The sequence below is a fragment of the Neopsephotus bourkii genome, unplaced genomic scaffold (genome assembly GCF_033783945.1).
Source record: "Neopsephotus bourkii isolate Nb327-2 ecotype Australia unplaced genomic scaffold, CSIRO-AGI_Nbou_v1 NB_659, whole genome shotgun sequence".
NCBI lineage: Eukaryota > Metazoa > Chordata > Aves > Psittaciformes > Psittacidae > Neopsephotus > Neopsephotus bourkii.
The window spans coordinates 160221-183134 of record NW_026901158.1 but is presented as its reverse complement, the minus strand read 5'-3'; the positions used below and the strand labels follow the sequence as shown (position 1 = coordinate 183134).

The window sequence follows — 22914 nt, the reverse complement described above, 5'->3', positions numbered from 1 at the left end:
CGTCCGCAGCCTCCTGGAGGCCAGGGCCGAGCTCCGTCCGGCGCCACGACCGAGCGCAAGGGGCGCCCGCGGGGAATGGGCCCTGCGCTGCCGGGGCTGTGCCCGACCGCTCCGCCGGCCCACGCGGGCCGTAGGCACCGGTCTCACGCGCAGGGCAGGCCTCGCAGCCCGGAACCGAAGTGCGGGTCCGCGTTCCCGGCCGGGCCGGTGCGGCACTGCGCGGCCCCGGTGCCGGAGTGGCGGGGAGCGGTAGCGCTGGCACCGTGGGGCTGCGCCGCATGGCGAACCGGAGCCCCGGGGAGCCCGAGGCGGCCCGCGGGAGGAGGAAGGGCTGGCGGGGCCGCGGGGAAGCGAACGCGCCGAAAGGCACCGACGTGGCGGCGGCCGCGGGTCCCCCCCGCAGCCCCCGGGAGTTCTCCTCCAACTGGAAGGCGCTGCAGGAGGTGAGGGGCAGCGGGGATGGGGAAGGCCCCGGGCCGGCCTGGGCCACGCTGCCAGGGCCTGAGCGCGGTTCCGCCACGTGCCTGGCGATGAAGAAAGGCACGAGCTTGGGGCCAGTACATAAAGCGGGATGCCGGGAGCCATTTAAGGTTGGACCAGGTGATCCTTGAGGTACCTTCCAGCCTGGAATTCTGTGAGCGCCAGGAATGATGGTGGGGTCGGAAGCGGGGGGAGATAATACTTTTGGGGTTTATTTTGTTCTGTCGTTTTAGCTACTGAGGCAAAAGGCAAATAGCTCCAACGAGTCCCTCACTACGTGTCAGACACACACCAGAACTACACAGCCACTCAAACCAGGAAACAGCCAAGAAGTCCTGGTTACCAATGGGAATGGCAATGTGGTAAAGGTCAGATCCACAAATAAAATGGACAGTTGTTCTGGTAAATACAGTTCTCCTTTGGCTAAGGCAAAACCCAAGGGGGTTGCAATGGTTAAGAATATGAATGGAACCAGAAGCAATCAAAAAGACTGCAAAGATAAAACGAAAAATGGTGATGTTTTAAAGGAGAAAGATGATATAAAACATAAGAGGAGGAAAGCTGAAGAACATGTGGAGCAGCAACTCAAAGAGTGAGTACTTCAGGCATCGTACATTTATGTGAACATTTATTTTGGGAGGTGTACACTCAGACCAGCTGAGCACAAAAACTAAGCCTTGTTGCAGCATGCCTCTTATTTCTCCTTACCCTGCAAGTATAGCAAGGAGCATGCATAGGTGACAGTACTTAACTGATTGTCACAGAGCCGATGTCTTGATTTTAAAACAAATGCTTTTTCTACACTATAAAGATGAAAGAGTGCTTTAAAACCGCCCAATGTAATTAAATCTGTACTTACCAGGGCTGAAATCTGGTTTGATGACGTCGATCCAAAAGATATCGAAGCAGCAATAGGATGTGAAGCAGCAAAAATTGCACGAAGAAATCTGGGACTTGAAACAGGTCAATCCAGTCACTCTGTGAAGCAGGTGCTGGTTAAGGAAGGTGCTTTTGAAGGGTGAGTGGCATTCCAGCTGGAAGGATAGCAGCAGAGCCATTGAGAGCATCTTCTCGTAAGCATGATTATTGGGTGCACAGCATAAGCTGACAAACTGCTGAGTTTCCTGTTCCTGTCCACACAGGAGCCCCATGAATGCTGCTCTGTGGGCCCTGTGACACAGGCATCACTGAGCTGCCGTTTGTCTTTTAGGCTGACGCGAGCTGTGGCCATGGACTGCGAGATGGTGGGAACGGGACCCAAGGGAGAGGACAGTATTGTGGCTCGTGTGTCCATAGTCAACCAGTTTGGAAAGTGTGTTTATGACAAGTATGTCAAGCCTACGGAAGAGGTGACCGATTACAGAACTGCTGTCAGTGGCATCCGCCCAGAGAATATAAATACAGGTAGGGTATTATTTTCCCCAGAAAAGGTTTGTTAAGGAGGGAAAATTTAACAGGCTGTCACAGAAGCATTGGTGGCTGAGCCTGGAAAAGTTTTAGACCTTTGTTGGGAAATGGAACACAAAATGTAGCCTGAATGCCAAGAAAAGATGTGGGAAGAAGTACTTTTTACAGAGTGGTCACTAATGCCCTGGCAGAAATGTACGTGTGGATAATGAGATGGGAATAAAAGGGAGTTTATTTACTTCTTTATGGAATTCTCTGTGCTGTTCTAACAAGAAGAGGATTTAGTGTGCTGTGCCAATTTGTGTAACTACAGTCCCAAGGATACAATTGCTTTCACAGAAAAGAGACAGCTTTTTAGTTTTATAACTTGCTCATCTGTCTCCTGCATCTAACAGAAAGTGTTTCCTTTTGTGGTATTTTTAGGTGAAGATTTTAAAACAGTTCAGAAGGAAGTCGCTGACATCTTGAATGGAAGGATTTTGGTTGGCCACGCTTTGCGGAATGATCTAAAGGTACATGGCTGCACATCTTGTATTTTTAGGAAGAGGATGCAATAATTTTTAGATTAATTTTCTAGTACAACATTCTGGATCAGATGAACAAACCTGAACTTCTAGAAACTACAGCTTTATTACTGCTATCTTGGTTTCTTGGCATTTCATACTGCAACAGTTACAGCCCTAGTCACTTGCCCATTAGGATTCTTCAGCTTTCAAACTGCTTGATGGTGTTGCTAGCGCTTAATCTGCCTACTAAAGAGGCAGGAAAGAAGCAGAATGATGAAAAATCTGCATGCTTTGCTTAGTACCCAAAACTTAGCAGTCTGATTGGTGTCACCAGAGACAAGTACCTTACATCATGCTGTACCAGCACTGCAGAGGTAGTCTCTACAGGTTGTGCCTTCAGATTAATTTCTGCTTCTGTGGTTCTTTGAATCTGTGGTTCTTTGAATCCAGCCAGGGTCTGGATGATCTGGGTCTTGTCCATTCAGAGTTTTCAGCCCTCCCGTATAACGGATGGAATGAAGCAGCAGGAAGCTGTACGTTCATCTCTATTAAAGTTTCATGCAGCAGCACACTTTGGACTGTAAATGTAACATTTTCTAGGTCCTGTTTCTTGATCATCCTCAGAAGAAGATACGTGACACACAAAGATACAAACCTTTCAGGCAGAGAGTCGGAATCAAGGTAAGAGACTGATGGGAAGATGCCTGTCAACTCAGTTAACCGACTCATGAGCTGCTGCCTTCCAGTGGTAGCTCACCCCTACACTTGCCTCTGCCGGACCCTATTTCTTCTTTCCTACCTGAAACAGATGACTGCTTTTTGTCAATTGAAATACTAATCTAGTTGTATCCTTTCTTAGTGTTTGCAGTACATCAATAACTTTGGTTCAGTGCAGAAAACTCAGTGACTTTCCCATTCTTTAGCACTTGCATGGCCTTCATAATGCTCTTCTGGATAGCAAAATAAAATGGTAGAGTTCTACTTAAGGTAAGGCTTAGGCCATCTTCTTAATGGTACCATTTCCATAGCGATGTTAAAAGGCTTCAAGTTTCTGTTTTGACTGTAGGAGTAAAGTGTCAGGTTATGGGGAAATATTTCAACTTTCACAGCTACATACTTGGGTTTCCTTTTTCACAACAAAGCACCCCAAACATAGATCCGAGGGTTACAGCAATACACAACATCCTCTCAGTAGCATACATGCAAATCTCAATTCATTATTCTTGACAGGTCACCAGTAGAAGCTGAGATGTGCCATATTTTGAAGTTTACACAAATGAGTATTTTTATATACATACACACACATCTCTATATGCATTTTAAGTAGTGCAGGACATGATTCTGTCTTTTCTGTCTCCAGAATGGGAGGCCATCACTGAAGCTGCTCTGTGAGAAACTGCTAAATGTTCAAGTGCAGACATCAGAGCACTGCTCGGTACGTAACTCCTCTTAACATACATTTTTGGGTAGATCAAGAAGGCACTAGACATTAACTCTAGGATCTGGGTTCAGTACAGAATACTGTGGGTTCATTCTAGCCTCTCAGTCAAAGTTAACATGCTCTGCTTACATGCCTGCATGCTGCAGGACTGTCATCTAGCTTGTTTACCATTACATGTCTCATGCCACTTGGATTATTATCTTCATAAACTGCCGTTGCACAAGTCAACCATATTTTGTGTAAATGTTATTAATTCTTGTTATTTTAAGACCCCCAGGGGAAAAAAGCAATTCCCAAGTATTGACTTGCTTCCCTTAAAAGCAAAATTCTGCACAGTTGTACTGTGGCAAGTTGGATAAAATAGTGAGAGCCTACTACTGAATCGCAGCCCTTACTTCCTTTCTTTCAGTGGGCAGGAGGGCATAAGAGAAGAACAGACTGAAACAGGAGTTTCATCATTAAAATGATGAGTTAGCTGCTTATTAATAATAATGTTCTTAACCCATATCAGCTATGTTTTATTAAGCCTCCTGTTTGTTCTGTTCCTTTTTAGGTTCAGGATGCACAAGCAGCAATGAGACTTTACACCTTAGAGAAAAACAAATGGGAAGCTGGTGTTAAGAACAAGTCTAACAACAAAAAAATGTAAAACTTGAATGATTCTACCGCTGTGTTTTTATCTACAGCATCTGCTGGTTTCGTGTCACTTTCCAGGGCAAATTTAGAAATAACTCGGAACTGACAGCAGCAACTTAAAGAAAAATAATAATCAAGAGACAGTACTTCCTAACCTGGTATGTTAATGCTGCCAACCGAGACTACTGCTGGCACCCCCTTTCTGATGCCTACCACTGTGTTTCAACAATAGCTGTAACCAATACCTGCATTTGTGAAGTACTTCATGAGTTAAATTTCTGAGTAAGTTGAGAATTTCTAGCTCCTACTCCCCCTTTCAGAACAGTAAAAATCACTGCCTCTGAGCAGCTGTGCTGAACCAACAGTCACTGCAAAGAGCAGTCACCTGTCAGACACAGAGAACGAGATTTCTACTCACCTGTGGAAAATATTTTGTTTGTTTATATAAAACAAAGCATCCACCATCTGTCCCAGGAATTTCACAACCACCTATTGAGGGGAATATACATTAAAGAATAACAAATAGAATAACTTACAGATACCTTTTGGAAGGCAGGTTCTAAAGCACCCTTCAGCAAAACACTGTGCTTTGAAGGTTTTGAAAGAGGGAATAGAAAGGGAGAAATACAAAAGCAGTGAAACTATCAGTTCAACCAGATGCTTTTTCTGTACTTTTTACCATGTCTGTTATTTTTTCCGACTTCTGCCTTTTTTCCTTGATGAAAGATCTCCTTGGCCTGAGTGCTGCATTACCAGATGAAGGAACAGACATGACACCTGTAAAAAACACCACACCAATTTTGTCCAATTGTTTGCATGGAATCCCATATCCAGTAAGAAAGATAAAACCAAGAACTTGGCCAAACTGGTGGGTGTGCTGCTGACCCAATACCAAGGGGTGTTCTGAGATGAGTAATTTCTCACAGAGGAGACAATATTTACTCTTTTATTAAAAATATACCATGTATGTTGTTTGGGGAAATTTTGGAGGATGTTCTGTTTTTTTTGTTTATTAGCTTCTTAATTAAAAAAATAAATAAATCATTAAGCATTTTATCCAAAGCCATGTGGGACAATTCAAGTCAAATACACATCCATAAAATCAGTGCAAAGTTTGCCTGAGCACTCAATAAATTCTGCAAGTAAATGAGCCAGGGCATTCAGCTTCCCATACTCTCCTATAAAAGGGTCTTCATGCAGGCATGAAAATCAGTACTGCACACTGGTTTATATCAGAAACTGAGTCAGCACGCAGTACTGCATGTGAGGGACTCCAATCCGCGTATCTGCACAGCTTTTCAGCATGTCTACGCAGGAGCTAAAGCAGGCTTGTTTCAGATCATATAACCACTTTTTTTTTTTAGCATCACACACCAACAGCCCTAGATTTAAACCTGCAAAAATGCTGACATGCCTACAATGTTAACCCTGCGTTCCAGTGTAACCAATCCTTCTTCATTCTCACCTTATTATCCCAAGTCACAAACGATTCCTTGTAAGTACAGATGTTTGAGTGATGAAATTTTAGCAAATTCATTGCCTGCACAGAATAAAAAAAAAAAAAAAAAAAGAAACATTACAGAGAGAGCTTTCAATAGCTACACAGTCCTTCCCATTAACAGGACCTTAAACAATATCCCAAGCCAGTTCCCGACTTGTTTGTGTCACATGCCTGCTCAAATTCTTTCAGTGTGCAAGCTCTGTTATCTATATGCATCTGCCAGTGTCAAGATAAGGAAAATATTTCATTAAGATTCTACTCAATAAAATGCTGCAACAGCCTTGTGAGATTCAAGGATATAAACTGATCCTTAGAGAGATGATATGTGAACCACCCCCCTTCTTCAATTCCTAAACCTGAAAACACAGAATATGAAAGTCAAGATTCTTTTTCTAGCATAGCCATTATTTCCAGTAACCCCATGCAAGCTTGACACTGGTGAGATGCTTATCTACCTCCTTGAAGTTGTTTTCACTGTAAGGACTCTAACAATTACCAATTACTTCAACAAGCTTGCTGATGATGTGAAAAGTAAGAATTCACCTTACTCTCCTATAGTTGTGTTTGTGGCTGTGCACACACAACAGAAGAACTCTAAGAGCTCCCAGCTGGCATAACTGCATTTGTTTCAATAGACACATACATCAAGAGAAAAACTGGACCAAAATATCAATAATGCCTTAGTACATAAAGAGATCACCTCTTGAGCAAGATGAAGCATCTGTACAGATGTGTATTCTCACTCATTTATAACTGCAGATATTATGCATGCAGGACATCGTGAGACTAATCCATCATCTGTTACTGCACATGTTTTAAAATACCAAAATTTGTTTCAGTAATAGTATTTCTAGTGTTGCTTCTTCCTCAAGGCATTGAAACAAGTTAAAAAAAAGAAGTATAACAAAAGAAGAAAACCAGTTAAATCATTCACATCAAAAAATGTCCAGCTCTCAGAAAAGAACACGTCATGAAGCATACTAACTAGAAATTGAGTTATTAGTAAAACTATAAACAGACCAAGATTCTCCTTAAACTTAAAGGCCAAAACAGTGAGCTTTGCTCTTTGTCTTCAGCACAAAACAAATACAAATGCTGAAAAAGGACTATCCTCTGAGAACAGCCATCCATTTGAATCTACATATTCAAACAGAAGAGAATTAATACAAAATACAGACCTAAGCCCAAGCAGAGAGCAGGGAGAACACCCCTCAGTTAGTCCTACCTGATTTACTTCTTGACTATTTACTTAGTTAATCCTTACAGATAAAAGACTTTGGTCTGTTAAAGGCTTTGGTCTTTTCAATAAAGTACTAAAGAAAAATTGCACTGATACCTCCTTCAAGGCCTCATTTGCTTGCTTTTCTTTAATGCACTGCACCTGCAACAAACAAAAGACAAGGATGAGATTATAACATAGAGACAGGCACACTTTAAGCCTGAGCAACCTTGTCAAGAATACTAGAACTGCAAGTTTTGAATTAACTGGCATAAATTTTCAGTGACAACTCCAGTCCCTAATATTTAGGGCAGTCTCCCTGGGAAATGGCCAGAAACAGTTTCAAATGAGTCCACAACAGTTCTACCTACTCCTTTCTTGTACTGCCAAAGTAGCAGCAAGCTAATGTGAAAACACACCAGATGGACCTAAATAGGCTGCTCCCCTTTCCCACTTTTAACCTGAATATTCTACTAATCTGGTCTGAATCAATTTCCAAAACAGCAGCACAGTAAGATGTAAGCCTGCTCTTACCGAGGGGCCAAGCAACTTCTGTGTCTGTTACTATCAAAGGGGCCACAGAGATTAGCGAATGTGCCAATGAACTCTTGTTTTCCTAGCAACCACTTTCTCACCTGCTTTATTATATATTTCTTCTCCACACCCTTTTCCATTTTCAATTCAGCTACCAGCACGTGCCCAGGGCCCCAGGCTGGAGCTGCTCCAGCACCTGCGGGGCACAGGAAACACTCGTGCACTTGGTCAGTTACAAGCAGTAGAACGACCAATGCAAAAAGTCCCTTCAAGCCACTTTCCCTGCAGACACCCTCCACGCATCACCACGGCAGGGTGACGGGCTCCCGCATCCCCATCCCATCCTCAGGAAGCACACAGGCTTTCAGTTTCCCTCTGCAGGGCAGAGCAGCCCAGCGTACCCACACCCCTGCCCCTAGGGCCGCCTCATCCCCCAGGGTCCCCCACCATTCCCAACAAGACTGCAACCGCCACCTTCCTGACGGACGAGGCCTGGTCCTGCAGGCCGCATCTCATACTTCTCCATGGCGGGACAGAGGAAGGCAGAGCAGGCTGCTGGTGTGGAGGGACCCCCACGGCTGGGCGCACCGCCCGCTTCCCGCAGCACAACCATCAGGCCGACAAGGCGCCCCCACAGGCACCCGCGACCGCCGCACCGCGCCCAACAGGGCCACCCTGAGCCCGGAGCTGCCGCTTTAAGGCGCGGTGCGGAGGGGAGGGGCCGCCCCACCCTCCCCGAGCCACGCCCCTCCCCGCGTGCGCCGGCGCTGGCCCCCGAGCGGCGCCTTTAAGGGCTGGCCTACGTGGCAGCGTAGGGATCGGTGCGCGGCCCGGCGCTCCTCCGCCACGCTCCTCCCGCCGCTGTCTCTGAGAGCCGGGCCCAGGCGCGTAGAGCCGTCGCACCGCCGCCGCCATGGGCCAGAACGACATCATGAGCACCGCCGAGGATTTCGCGGATCAGGTGCGTGCCCGCCTGCCTTTCCTTCTCTGGCCGGACGGCCTTTGTGTGCTGGGCCGCTTCCTCGGGTGCTGAGGCTGCCTGCGGGAGAGGGAGGGAACAGGAGGGCAGGGCAGGCCGCAGTAGAGGATCCGGAATGGCGGCGTCCCGCAGCGGGGTCGCCACCTTGGGGCCTGCTCTTCCGGCGGGCCTGCGGGCTATCTCGGTCGCGTCGCCCTGGGGGAAGGCTCCGGCCCGGCTTCCCGCCGGAGAGGGAGTGGCTGGCGCAGGTCCGGCTGCTGTGTCCCTTTGGGAGTGGCGGCCCCCTGTCCTTATACGAGCCTCGCGACTGCTCTTCAGCCTGTGTACAATGAAGCAGACAAGTTCTCCTTGGGAACTGGGCTTCTTCTTGGGAGTGGAAAGAGAGCAAGGTCCGACCTGTTCTTGTCTTCCTGCAAGCCGTCCATGCTGGCAAATGGGGCTTAAAGCGGTGTGGGAAATGGAAGCGAGGTGATGGGGGACAGGAAAGCGAAAATCTAAGCCCCGACCGGTACCTGAAAACCCAAACTGGAAGATGTTTGCCGGCACTCCAGTGCTGTGCTTAGATAAAAGCAGTAAAGGGGTAAAACTAGAGCAAGCCAGTTGATGCTGTCTGGTAATTCTCTTTACATCTATTTCAGTGAAGGTTCTTACAGTTTTCTCTGTTAAATAGAGGTTTCTAATCTCTTATATGTAAGAGTAGAAACATTTTGAGTACTTGATCTGCTGGTTATGCTTTTAGAAAAATATTCACTGTCATTATGGTTCATCTACTTGAAAATGAGAGGCAACATCTTATATTTAACAGGTTCTCTGGAAAACCTGATTCTGCCTGGTTCTACAACTCTGACTGTTGAAATTGTGTGGTGCAAGATAACATGTCACAGCTCTGAGGGGGCTGTGCTGCCTCTGTGTCTTTAACCGAGTTTCACTGGGAAAACCTGTTCCATGCTTCCTCCTCACCCCCAGATGGAAATCTCAGAGATAGAGCTTCTTATGGTGCATGGAGTATCCTCTTTAAAGGGTGTCTGGATCATCTTGGTTATCCACCCTGTTTACCTTCTTCTCTCACTCCCTTTAGAGAAGAAAGTAAACTATTGCTATAGTGTTCAAACTACTTGCTAAAATTTAGGACTCTTGTCCTGACCTTTTCATAACACCTCTCTGTTTACTCTTGTGTGACTGTTTCTAGATGTCTGTAGCACCTCTTTATTCATACTAATGAAAGCTCTTTTATCCAGCTAAAATGCTGTTTGCTTCCTCCTGAAATGAGTTTTAAATGGCACAACATCATTTGTGCTTGGCCGTATCCTATATAAAGATGAGTCTTTAGCTGCAGAATTCAGTGTTTGCCTACACTTAGCCATCAGATGATAAAACAATTTTTATGCTTTCCAAGTAACTAGCCCCTTTGATAATTCTGCCTTCGGATAGCTGCCTAATAGCTCAATCATGCACTTTCCGTATGTGTATGCTGCTAGAACTCAGTATCCCACCAGTGCAGGAGTGATTTACTAAGGGATAACCTTTAGTATATATTGCAAAGTTAACACTTGGCTTATGGAAACTGTTAGTTCATACTAGACAAAAAAAAAATACTTGGAACATTTGGACTGAAATAGTGTTAAAGCTCCTCTTGATAGAGGCGGAGGTAGTTGAGCTGGACAGTGTCTGTTCTGGGAGCTCTGTGCATTCTCAGTGTATCCTGGATTTCTCCGCTGCCTGTACTAGTGTTCAAGAATAACGAGTCTTAAATTTCTGCAACATAAAAGCCCTGTGGTAAAATGTTACAGCTACTTCCATGGTTTATCAGCATGTCCTGAATGTCTCTTACAAATGCAATAATAATCCATTCCTTAAATTGAAACACTAAAGCTTAACTTTTCTCAGACCCTGTAATTTCTGTGTGAATTAGCAAATTATGTCCTAGATGCCAAGATATTCAGTAGTAACAAGTAATCCAAAAGGGAGCTAGTGCAGTGAAGATGTGGTCTTACAAGGCAGCTAAGCTTTTCTGACAGCTAGCTGTCAGGGAAAGGTGCTGTCCTGCTTCTCCTATGGCTGTGGGCCTCTTTTCTCTCACACCAGCACTTTCCAGTCACTGGACTGGAGAGCTTAACTGGCAGGGAAAAAAAAGAGATCCTTTTTTTCTGTTAGTGTGATTATATCATTGTTCAGATCAAGTGAGCACCAGTGCTTGTGGTGGGATAGAATCATAAAATAGATAGGGTTGGAAAGGACCTTAAGATCATCAAGTTCCAACTCCCCCTGCCATGGGCAGGGACACCTCGCTCTAAACCATATTACCCAAGGCCTCATCCAACCTGGCCTTGAACACTGCCAGGGATAGAGCATTCACAACCTCCCTGGGCAACCCATTCCAGTGCCTCACCACCCTAACAGGAAAGAATTTCCTCCTTATATCCAATCTAAACTTCCCCTGTTTAAGTTTTAAGCCATTAGCCCTTGTCTTGCCACTACAGTCCCTAATGAAGAGTCCATTCCCCAGCATCCCTATAGGCCCCCTTCAGATACTGGAAGGCTGCTATGAGGTCTCCACGCAGCCTTCTCTTCTCCAGGCTGAACAGCCCCAACTTTCTCAGCCGATTTTCATATGGGAGGTGCTCCAGTCCCCTGATAATTCTCGTGGCCCTCCTCTGGACTTGTTCCAACAGATCCATGTCCTTTTTATGTTGAGGACACCAGAACTGTACACAATACTCCAAGTGAGGTCTCACGAGAGCAGAATAAAGGGGCAGGATCACCTCCTTCGACCTGCTGGTCACACTCCTTTTGATGATCACTTGTGATAGCTAGCTGTGAGTTTAGCTTGGCTATAGCATGAGTTTGTAGCCCGCAGGTGCACAGTATGGCTGGTGAGCTGTGCTCTGAGCTGCTGGTGGTTGCCAAGGCCTGCAGCAGAGGCCTTGCTTGGGGCTGGGCCTGTTGAATTCAGGGAAGGCAACTTGTTAGATACTGGGGAGGGTGGGAAAAAGTATTAAAGGCTCTTAAAGTGTGGGTGAGCCACAGTGCAAGGAAATCACAATCTTGGTTCAAAATTATGCCCAACTATGGGTTTCATGGGCTGATTTCTTTTTAAACACTACAGCACCAGCCCAATCTTAATTTCTGAATTATTTATTAATAGATAATATTTAGAGTTATTCTAAATTACTTGATTAGTAAGCCCTATTTTAGTGATTCCTGTTTAAAATATTGCATGCTAAGCACTTCAGTGCAGTTGCCATGTACTGCTGACATTACTGTACTGAAAAATAGCTGTATTTGGGCCCTGTGCTGACTGTTTAGGGTTTGAGAGCTGGTTGTCACTCCTCGTAAGAGGGAGCAGATCTCAGGAACTTTTCTAGTGTCTGTGCTAATCTTTAGGAATGTGGGTGCCTGGTATTTCTGCAGTTCTAAAAAAGTTATGGACAGAAGTGCAAGGAGACTATTGAGTCACTCTGCTGCAGTGAAAGGGCTGCAAGGGACACCCAGACTCTGGGGGTTTCATTTAATTTTCCAAAATAAATGCTGATGCATGTTCAGCTAACGACAACATCTCTGTATCCTATTTTGCAGAACATGGAAGGGAGAATAAAACATCTAATGTTAGTCTGAACTTTCCTGCATTTTATATTAAAACATGAATTTGGAAATGTTCTCTGTAACTTAGTGATGTCAGTACATCAGTCCTTTAGCATTATAAGCCACATACCCTGTTCTGGTTAGGCTAGAAAATAATCTCCCTATGAAGAATGATAACAAATACCAATATACAGAAAAATCCCATTTTAAGATTTGATTACTAAATAGCTTTTTGAAAAATGGAATTGGTATAAGGCACGTTTTAGGAGTGAAAAGCATTACTAGAATCTTCCTGCAATTAAAAATTTAAGATTGCTGGCAATGTTCTAGTGTGTCACAGCTCCATTCCTGCCTTTTGAAGTAAGTAGGAAAGCCTCTGTTTCCAGCTTTCCCAAGGAACTCGCATACATTGATCAACTCAGCGTGGTAGGTGCTGTTGTCCTTGTAATGTTTAGGTGGGAGTTCTTTCAGTGGATATACACAGGTTGGTGAAAGAAATTGTTCTTTTTTTCTCTGCCAGAGGATTGAGCATCCTATTCCGTGAAGGATCACAGGCTGCTGGAGGTATCTGCCCTCCTGGAACAAAGGAAACCCTTAAATGCATGTCATTTAGATATTTGCAATATGCCTTTATGGGCAGCTCTAAGCTAATAATACTGTGCAGCACATGAGGACTTTCTGGGTACATCAGCAGGCTGTTCTGCTAATCACCATGATCAGCACTTCCCTGATGTAAGAACACGCACCTCCTGGCTATGTACTTGTCTTAAAGTACCTTTAGTTATGGTATATGCACTTTGAACAGCACAGACTAGAGTTTTTAACAAATTTGATACTGCTGGAGGTAGAATATAGTTTAGAAAGCATCATAAAGAGTCAAAACAGAACAGGCCCTTGTCATGGGTTTGAGTATTTTAAGCCTCCTTTTGAAAGATCCTGGATCCTCTTGTACATCTCTGCTTGTTGAGAGGAACATTGAACTCTCTGCCCTTCTGATGCTGTTAGAGGGGAAAGTGGCAACGCAGAGCTCCGCTAGTGTATGCTAGTGACTTGGCTGCCAACACAGAACCAGCTGGTCTTCAAAACAGTTCTACTTCAGCATGTTGTTTTCTCTTCTCAAGATACATTGCCTCTTGGAAGGAGGCAGTGTGTGCTAAGAACAGGTGATGCAAAATCCACAGTGGAACAAGCTATCCTATTACTTGATGTCATGAGTTTAACACTGCAACCTCCATCAATCTCAACAGTTTTGCTTTGATTTACAGGTATTGTGCTTAGTGGCATGCATATTTCAGGTCCCACATCTTAGCTGGATATGTTTATCAACTGCAGTTACCACATTTCCCATACGTGCTGCTTTTATCTGTGTGAATTTTAAAGGAAGTAGGAAGTGGTCTAAGGTTACAGCATTTGAGACACAGTGATGTGCAGAGCATAAAAACAGGGTGTTTGGTACTATTAGTTCAGTCCCGCTTCTGGAGATCTCCTGTTTCTTAGAAGTTATCTTGTCCTTAGTTAAATGACTTGGGTGATTTATACCCAAACCCTCTAATTGCAGAATCACTTGATGTTTGTTGTGTTCTCTTCCTTTAGTCATCACATAACTGTTCTCTTGCTTTCTCTCTGGATGTCTATGGCTAGTTGTTCTTTTGGCCTTGATTTTTGTTCATACGGTCTGTTTCTGAAGGCGATTTACTTCAGGCTTGCTGTGTACAGGGGCCATCAACTTGTGTGTAGCTAAGTAAATGCAGCTACATGGGTTATGGGTGTCCAGTGACGATAAGGTTGCTCCTTTACACCTGGAGAACAGGTGAACGTTAAATGCCTTCTCGCTTCCTTCACCTGGACTGTTGGCAGTTACCCTTTCAGGAAAGGGGAAGATGAGATCAGCTTACATGACCCATTTCAAAATAACAAAGATGAGGCCTGGAGGCAGATAGCCTCTCTAAGGTTTCTGCTTTGTTCTGCCTCTCCACAGTGGGTCTCTTCCTTTTCCTTACAGATGCCTTCCACTTTCATTTATTTATTTTTTTTCCTAGACCAGATTTGCTTGTTCTGGGTCTCAACACAGCAGAGTTACTGCACAAACCACTTCTGGGTTTGTAATAGTTCCAAAATAACTTTGTCCTTAGTATTCCACAGCAAGTTTGCCCAAATGCACAGTGAAATCCAGGAGAAAAGCAAGCTGTAAACCAAGCTGTGTGTCTCATGCAGTGACAAAGATCACAGATTTTCTTCTGACTCATTCATCCAACTGTTGACATGGCTTAAAAAAACCTGAAGTGGCAGCCCTGAATCAGAGTACAGCTGCACTTAAAATGTACTCCGTTGACTTGACTCTTGACCCTTAGACTCTGGCTGCATGCAGTACAACTGCTGTAGTTTGTTCCCATAGTCACTGTTTAATTAAGTGTGACTGTTGGGTTTTTTTCTTGTGATAATTTTCAGTTAAACGGTAAGCAAAGCTTGACGTTTACATAAGCTTTAGAGCAGCCTTTAGTAATTACTAGTTACTTTGGCAAGGGTAAACTTTCAGCAATGGCTTTAGTCTCCTTGCTCCATGCTCCCATATAGACTGAAAGCATGTGGTGCTGCCAGAGCTGTAAAGATTTTGCCCAGAAAGAAACCAGTCAGCTCTCTTGTCTATCCTGAGGTCAATGGAGATACTGAATTACAAAAGAAAAGGCTTGTGTGCCTTCTCAGTCCATTTTTCATAGCACAGTTCAATGCTGTCTAGAAGACACCTATACACACATGGGCTCCCCCACCCCTTTTCATGCTTGAAGTATTGTAGTATTTACTGTAGTGACAGGACAAGGGGTAAAGGGTTAAAACTGAAACAGAGGAAGTTTAGGTTGGATATAAGGAAGAAATCCTTTCCTGTTACGGTGGTGAGAGACTGGAATGGGTTGCCCAGGGAGGCTGTGAATGCTCCATCCCTGGCAGTGTTCAAGGCCAGGTTGGACAAAGCCTTGGGTGACATGGTTTAGTGTGAGATGTCCCTGCCCATGGCAGGGGCGTTGGAACTAGATGATCTTAAGGTCCTTTCCAACCCTAACTATTCTATGATTCTATTCCAATAATGTATAAACAACACGACTCAATGTGCCTTACAACACATGGAACTTCATGTGGGGTAATGGGGTTTTGTTAAACAGCAGTTCCTCCTAGTCTTAATGCGGGGATCCCTGTGGATTCTGGAAGCAAGTTCTGCATGAAGCCTCCTGACATGGGCATTTACTTTCATGAGTATTAACGTGCTCAAACTGCTTCTGTCATCTGGAAGCAAAAACCTGCTGTTTAATCTTGTAGGGAGTTTTAGGTTAAATTCACATTTGTTTCTTACTAGACTGCATTTGCTCAGACAGGAGCATACGCTGGCTCCAGATACATCCTCTGAGAGATGTGGCTAAGCTGAACCTGTGTGTGGAAGAGGCCAGCCAGGCTCTGGCTTGCACCAAGTGACAATGCAAATCCAAGTGCTATTTTTTATTGGAAGTAGAAACTGTGTATAGTTCTAGGACAGAGGGTGCAGTTTCATGCGATGGCCACACTGATCTGGTTGCTGTTGCCGGTACACAAGTGCACATGCTTTGCACCAGTGCTTTTCTGAGCTGTTAGGAAGAGCTGGCTTGGCAGAAAGCTTATTAATGTTTTTCAATTCGTGCAGAATGGGTCTCCTGTCAGCCTGACTCCCTGAGTCAGTTTGTTACAGGGTGTTGAGTGCCTGAGCATGTAGGACTGTCCTTTCAGCTCCTGGTTGGCTGATAGTTGAGATGTAACAGGAAACCCTGAGACAGAAGCTAAAACCAGGGTCAGCCTTCAGCTAGTAAGAGCTTCATCAAACACAGTTCCACTTATGTAGGAAGGTGTTGCTGGATTCTGGTTTTCTCCAGGTCCTAGTCCCAAATGTTCTTGGGATGGCATGTGACAACAGGTTTCGCCCTGCTGCTCCCAGCTGTTCTCAAACTGAAGTGGAGAAGAATTTCATTAAATCGAGTCCCAAGTATGTGTTTCTTTCCAGATGTTGATGATTTACGTGCATGAGAACTGCCGACCTCCGAGTCTGCAGAGTGCATGGATCTGTTATGGCTTGAGTATCACCTTGCCTTGGTCCCCTGCTAACAATGCTGTCTGCCCGTGCAGTTCCTGAGGGTGACGAAGCAGTACCTGCCCCATGTGGCCCGCCTGTGCCTGATCAGCACCTTCCTGGAGGATGGCATCCGCATGTGGTTCCAGTGGAGCGAACAGAGGGATTACATTGATGGCACATGGAACTGTGGCTATTTCCTGGCCTCCATCTTTGTGTTCATAAATCTCTTTGGACAGCTAAGTAAGTGGCTCTAAGGCTGTTAAGGTGGATGCCAGAGCACTCCAGTGTGTCTGCCACCCTGGCTTGTGTAACCACTGTGAATCATGTAAACACGGGATGCTTCACTGACTTCTTAATAGCCACTGAAAGCTTAGAACTGATAGTACCACATGGGATGAATGAGCTCAATTGACCTGCTTCAGTCTTTCCTGGAAGTGATCTTGAAGAATTTCTTCTGACACTATCTCTGAGTCAGATGCCAAGAATTCATTAGGACAATCTGTTTTCAATTCTGTACCTGCCTCTCTAAACCCATACACCCCCTGAATTTTCTAAATTAAATACTCTTGTTTCTTAAACAGGGCAGTGTTAAGACTTTCCTGGTGTCCTGATTGAAGGGGTACTAATATCAATGGCAGTCTTGTGTGCTTAAACCTGAGGGGGGGGGCTTGTGTTGGAGATTTTTTAAAGCCCAGGATTAGAAGTAAGCCCAGAAGCAGAGCTCTTATGATTGTGTTGGTGGGCCTAGAGAAACGGAGAGAAGTCAGATCCTATGCTGTTCATGTTGTGTCCCTTGGTTGCTCCAGCAATTTCTTGTCTTGTGTTTGGGTTTAAATTATTTTATTTTAACCACATATTTTTGTATAACAAATCAGCTTAATTGAATGCAGTTACCAGTCCTCGTGTCAGAGTAGCAAAGATTGTCAGTGCTTTGTGATAAAGACTTGAGGAAGGCTATAAACCAAAAGCTTTAAAGCAAAAGGAGTACAGCATGTTTGCCCTAACACTTCTTTCACCAAAAAATAAAATAAATCCATAGTTAGTTGAGTTCCTTTTTAATTTCTTGTAATGCTTCAACACCAACGGCTGCTGTACAGTGCTGTGTTGGGGGCTGCATTCAGCATGTGCTTACTCTTTGTAAAATAAAAGATGTTTCTGGAATTGGAATACCTTTTAAAATGCACTAAGACTTCTAGGTTCTAAGACTGATTTGTGCCCGTAAAATTTCCTGCCTGATGTTATTTGTGGCTCAGTGGAAAGCAACCAGTGTCTCTTCAGTTCAGAGCAAGTTAGCATTCCTGCAGCATCTTTTCCTGTGCAAGCCAGAAGTGTAACTGTGTTCAATTTCCCCAACTCAGGCGGCTGCATCCTGGTGCTGAGTAGGAACTTTGTGCAATATGCCTGCTTTGGACTGTTTGGAATTATAGCATTACAGGTAGGAGGCTTGAGTCTTCAGCCCTTCTAAATTTTATCTTTCAAATCTTCTCGCTTAGCCCCAGTACTACCAATGTAGTTAAATACAACTTGCAGCCCTGGAATTCTTCTTCACCTTGGCCTAGTGCCAGTCCTCAATGGCACTGAACTGTTTTGCTGCTTCTGGTGTGCCCAATAGATCCTGAGCTGTAAGTTAGTTGGCTGGAGACATTGATTCAATACTTGACCAGTTTAGCAGAAGTAACTTGCACTTTACCTGTATGTCAGTAAAGTGCCAAATGTGGAACTTGCGGTTGCTTTGGCCTTCAGCGCACAGCTGTTATACAAGATCCTAGCTAGTAGTAGCCTCCTTCCTCTTCAAAACCAATGAACTGGGGGGGGGGGGGGGAAGGGGTGTGGGGTGTGTGGCTACAGCACAGGTCAATCCTGGCTTCTGTTCCCTGTTTCCCACTGGCTGACTGGACCACACTGATGTAACCTACCTTGTTTCCTTCAGTGTAACATACTTGTAAACTGACTTCTGCTACGGATAGCGCAGGCTTGAGACTGTAACATAAATTCATAATGTCAGTGCAGTTTATATGGTGTTTTAACCTGGCTTTTTTTCCCTTTGCCTAGACTATTGCATACAGCATTCTATGGGACCTGAAGTTCTTGATGAGGTATGCCTACTTCTTAAGAGTTTATCAGAACAGAACCAAAACAGTCCTCTGTGACTGACAGAGGAAGTGATCTCTGTACATAGTTTTTATTAGAAGTACACCACTAGAAGTATTTGCAAATTGTGCATTTACATTAAACAAGAAATGTCAGCATTTAAAAAATCAGTAGAGTCTGTGTTAAGCCATAGACCAGTATTGTAGAAGGCAAAAGACTAATCCTAGCCTTCTAGGATCTGAGTGCTTCTGCTACTAACCTTCTTGCTGAGCACTCACAAGCAGCTGTCGAGACTGGATCAGTGAGCTGCTGTTATTTCCTAAATGGTTAAAATAGCAACTGTGCAGCCATTTTCTGGGCTAGCTAAAGCATACTGATACTAGAATGGTTTATGGGATTTTAAATCTCTAACACCTTGGAGTACAAGACAGGGCTTTTAAACATGAGCTTTCTTGCCAATCCTGAGTAATGGCTGTTGCCTTTTCACCCCTCTCCTTTGAGAAGGGGAGTAGGGGGCAGCACAACAACTATACTCTGGGCTTACTACAACCCTGTAAGCTGTGTACCTGTGTAATTTTTAGCAGGACTGCTCTTCTGTTTTCTCAAAGCAACCTCTGAACTACTTTGGCATACGTGATTAAACCTGAGGTACAGAATAACTTCAATACAACTAAAGTCATGCAGTGACAGATGCTAAGCAACTGTGCCTGAGCTGAGGGTGTTGGACTTTCCTGGCAGGCTTTATGTGTCTGCACAGGCTTGGGGAAATCCTTGAGCACAATACTGCTGTGTCAGCTGTGAAGCCTGATGCAGGCACACTGCATGGGGAGGAGTAGGTCACTCCTCCCCAGCATGCAGATTCGTACTGAGTTCAAATTGTCGGATAAAACTTTAAATCATTAGAGTAGTGCAAAGTATAAACTGCCTTTGGTTTTTTTTCTTTTTTCCTGTCTTCCTGTAGGAACCTGGCCCTTGGGGGAGGTTTGCTGCTGCTTTTGGCCGAGTCACGCTCAGAGGGAAAGAGTATGTTTGCTGGTGTCCCCACCATGCGGGAAAGCTCCCCAAAGCAGTACATGCAGCTGGGGGGCCGTGTGCTGCTGGTCCTCATGTTCATGACACTGCTACATTTTGATATGAACTTCTTTTCTGTAAGTATCTGAGTATAAAAGTATGAGTTAAGGAACTAGAATATAGTACCAACTCCCTGATCAGCTGCAGCAGCTGCTCAGTGCTTATCATTTAAGTCTATTTTTTTAGTAGAATTAATATGTAGAGAAAGCTACTAGATCATCTGTGCCATGACAGCCTGTTCTGTTGAACTTGTCCGTGCTCTGTTCTGATGCTTGTCTGTCTATTTAAGAGGCATGTGTAAGCTTGTGGTGTTGTTTTATTTGCAGATTTTGCAGAACATTGTGGGCACAGCCCTGATTATCTTGGTGGCAATTGGCTTCAAGACTAAGCTGGCTGCCTTGACTCTAGTCATCTGGCTGTTTGGCATCAATATCTACTTTAATGCCTTCTGGACCATCCCAGCCTACAAGCCCATGCACGACTTCCTCAAATATGATTTCTTCCAGACCATGTCTGTCATTGGAGGCCTCCTCCTTGTGGTTGCACTGGGTCCTGGTGGAGTCTCCATGGATGAGAAGAAAAAAGAGTGGTAACAGGAATAGCAACACTTCTTGGGACATAACGTATTAAGTCCAGAACTGATTCTTTATGGATTCAACAAAAACTGCCAGCATTTTACACGTACATGCCCCCTTCCTATTAAAGGCACAGATATTCTGAATTTGATTTACAGTGGCACCAGTAATGTAATAGACAAAATCCTATTTCTTCAAGAAAAGTTGCCTAGGCTTATTCTAACTTCCTAGATTTGGAACTAACCCAAGGAACCTGCATTTTGCTGATGCTTCAGTGAGTTGCAGTAGAACAGTAGTTTGCTGTCTTTAATGTCAGCAGTGTTTTGAAATTTGAAGTACTGTGAGCAGATACAGCTGTATCATTGTGTACTGTTGGGTTCTAGCTATAACTAAAAAAGTGGCTCCCGTTTCTCACCCTCATTAAAACTGTCTTGTGCATGAGGAGTTCCCTTACTGATCATAGCATTTCTTATCAATGTGGAAAGCAGCATCAAGAAAAACCACTGTTATTCTGCTGCTTAGAGGCCTGTAATTCCATTTCGTTTAACAGGGGAAGTATTTCCTACCCCCAAATGGAAGGTAAAAAGAAAAACCCTGAAAGTAGTTGTACCCCCTCTAGGTAAGAAAAGGGAGGGGGTCATCTAACATGTCCCATTTCCCCTCTCAAGAGGAACAAGGGATAATCCTTTATTGCTAATCAGGAGTCCTGTTTTGCTAATCACATTTCAAGGAGCGGAGGGGGCAGTACTCCTGAAGAGACAGAATGTCAGATTCTGTGAAAATTGTGTGCCAAAAGAACTGTATTCAGCATTCTTTCCCCAGAGTTTCCTCCTGAATTCCCAAGAAGGGAGCCAAGTTGTGCTGCACGTTCCATAACAGAAGCTCCTTTCTGCTGTTAAGCAGCTTCCATCCACATATGCCCCAAATTCCTATCTGAATTGTAGGTTACTGGTAAAAGTATCTTGAAAACTACAGAACTCCCCCTTTTCCCTGCACTTGGTACAGGTGAGAGAGGAGCAGTCAGTCTTTTCATCTGTAGGGTTTGCTTCTGTCGGTCCAGGCTGTGCCAGTCCCTGTGACAGCAAGGGGCCAGTCGAGGGCAGCCCTTTCTCTGCCCCATGGCTCATCCCAGGCTGTGCAGGGAGGACACCCATCAGCTCTGTGCTCCCAGAGCGCCAGTTCTTGGCTCTGAATCCAACGGTTATAGCTGAAGAATGCAAATTCAAACCCATGCAGCGAATGCAGCTGGGGATGTAACTTGTGTGTTCAGAGGGAGGAACTCCTCAGTATAATGGGGGGGAAAGACCCCATTTCCACCTTTCAGTGCCACAATCACTGTGCCATGAACATCCTTAGTGCTGCTCAGAGGAGGGATTTTGTCCTCTGCCAGTCAGCTAGGTAAGCCTGTTTCACTAGATCATGAAAGAGCTCTAGAAAGCATGAGCCCTACCAACTTGTTAATATTACATGGATACCTTGCACTGTTGTCTCCCTTGAGAAAGCTGCTCAACTGTTTGTTCAAGGAGTAATTCAGCTGAATGTCTCCAGCAGGAGCTATTTACCAGGGTCTCCTGGTAAGGACACTAACCTGGACAGTTCAACTTAATGGTTGCTTTTTAGGAGAGAAGACTAGTCTGAAAGAACTGATGCCAAATAGAAGAGCACTGATGAGTGCTAAACCAATTATTTCATCATCTTGAAGGGAAAATGGCTAGCTTAATAGCAAGATACGCTGCTGGTGAAGGAATCGGGGGGTGGTAGGTGGGAGGGGAAGCCAGCAGTTTCGGTTGGGTCATATAGAAAGTTTTCTTTTTAAAAGGTTTTGCAAGAGAAGTTTTTTTACCTTGAGTGTTCACTGTGCCCATCTTTTCATAGCAAAACTAGTCTTTCCAGTTACAGATAAGCAGCACAGGTACTTTTTGCTCAGTTTCACTGCAGGTCTTGTAATGGTTTTGGACTACATCAAGGCAGCCAATCTCAGATACTTTAACTGCTGGTGGTGTTCATAGTATTTATAAATGGAATGATAGAAACTGCTCCTGTAAGTAGCCCTTAAGTTGGCTTTCTCAACTTATGTCCTGTCTAAGGAGCTGGATGACAGCCTGGTCTGAAATGCTGACTGACCAGTTTTCTCTGTGAAAATCGAGTCCCTTTTCCAGCAAAAGGCCCCAGAAAAGGAACTGATACTGTCCCTTGCAGCAAAAATATTTTGGTACTAAAGGGACATGGTCAGGAGGAGGGCATTAAAGGTATTTCCAGGCAGCACAATATGCAGACTTACTGTGAGTCCTGATGCGAAGATTCTGGTTTCCTACCTATGCTGCTGTATTTGTGCATTTCCCAAAAATCCCATGACCTCTCCCCATGGCTGAGAAGCTCTCACAAGCAGGATATCAGCTGTCAATTGGCTCTGCAAAGTGTTCTGGAATTCATTCTGAATATATTTTTGCTTTCTATGTGGAAAAAAAAAGTATAAATTCTCATTTTTATGCTGTATTTTGTACCTTAGTTGTGTTTGAAAATGTTTTGATTTTTGGAAACAATCAAAATAAAACAATGGCATCTTTGTATCCACCTGGCGTGTGTGAGTGGTGACGCTCCCCAAGCAGGCTGCTGATTACTGCTCCTGTGCCACCTATTGACAATCCTCTTCATGAGGAAGAGTCCCCAGCTCTGGGCTGCCTGCATGTGGCAGTGCTTCTCCCTGGGGGGCAGCTTAAGGCTTTTAAATACCACTTGATTGTACCCCACTGCTCCCCTCCTCAGCTCTAACAGGTAACAGCTCCCACGAGAATTGTT

General features: G+C 44.6%; 3 protein-coding genes across 6 annotated transcripts; 2 read left to right on the top strand and 1 right to left on the bottom strand.

Moving 5' to 3' along the window:
- Positions 1 to 263: 263 nt before the first annotated feature.
- REXO4 (REX4 homolog, 3'-5' exonuclease) lies at positions 264 to 4745 on the top strand. Its single transcript, XM_061352359.1, has 8 exons — positions 264 to 443; positions 714 to 1072; positions 1343 to 1498; positions 1691 to 1884; positions 2311 to 2399; positions 2994 to 3074; positions 3754 to 3828; positions 4388 to 4745. The coding sequence occupies exons 1-8, from the start codon at positions 279 to 281 to the stop codon at positions 4481 to 4483; spliced, it is 1215 nt and encodes a 404-aa protein (XP_061208343.1). The 5' UTR covers positions 264 to 278; the 3' UTR covers positions 4484 to 4745.
- A 15-nt stretch (positions 4746 to 4760) lies between these two features.
- On the bottom strand, positions 4761 to 8370 carry STKLD1 (serine/threonine kinase like domain containing 1). Of its 4 annotated transcripts, none has more exons than XR_009725280.1 (5): positions 7826 to 8138; positions 7308 to 7352; positions 5936 to 6010; positions 5150 to 5247; positions 4761 to 4959 (listed from the first exon to the last, which is right to left on the bottom strand). XR_009725280.1 is itself a non-coding variant. In XM_061352362.1 (5 exons), exons 2-5 carry the CDS (start codon positions 7862 to 7864, stop codon positions 5158 to 5160), a joined length of 249 nt encoding a protein of 82 aa, XP_061208346.1. In that variant the 5' UTR covers positions 7865 to 7922; positions 8238 to 8370; the 3' UTR covers positions 5077 to 5157. The 4 variants fall into 4 exon arrangements, 3 of the variants coding, with proteins under 3 accessions (XP_061208346.1, XP_061208347.1, XP_061208344.1); XM_061352362.1 differs by lacking the exon at positions 4761 to 4959 and adding an exon at positions 8238 to 8370 and having other exon boundaries at positions 5077 to 5247; positions 7826 to 7922; XM_061352363.1 differs by lacking the exon at positions 4761 to 4959 and adding an exon at positions 8243 to 8370 and having other exon boundaries at positions 5077 to 5247; positions 7826 to 7920.
- A 120-nt stretch (positions 8371 to 8490) lies between these two features.
- Positions 8491 to 22689, top strand: SURF4 (surfeit 4). Its single transcript, XM_061352355.1, has 6 exons — positions 8491 to 8685; positions 16432 to 16618; positions 17737 to 17813; positions 18431 to 18474; positions 19431 to 19617; positions 19867 to 22689. The coding sequence occupies exons 1-6, from the start codon at positions 8638 to 8640 to the stop codon at positions 20131 to 20133; spliced, it is 810 nt and encodes a 269-aa protein (XP_061208339.1). The 5' UTR covers positions 8491 to 8637; the 3' UTR covers positions 20134 to 22689.
- Positions 22690 to 22914: the final 225 nt, after the last annotated feature.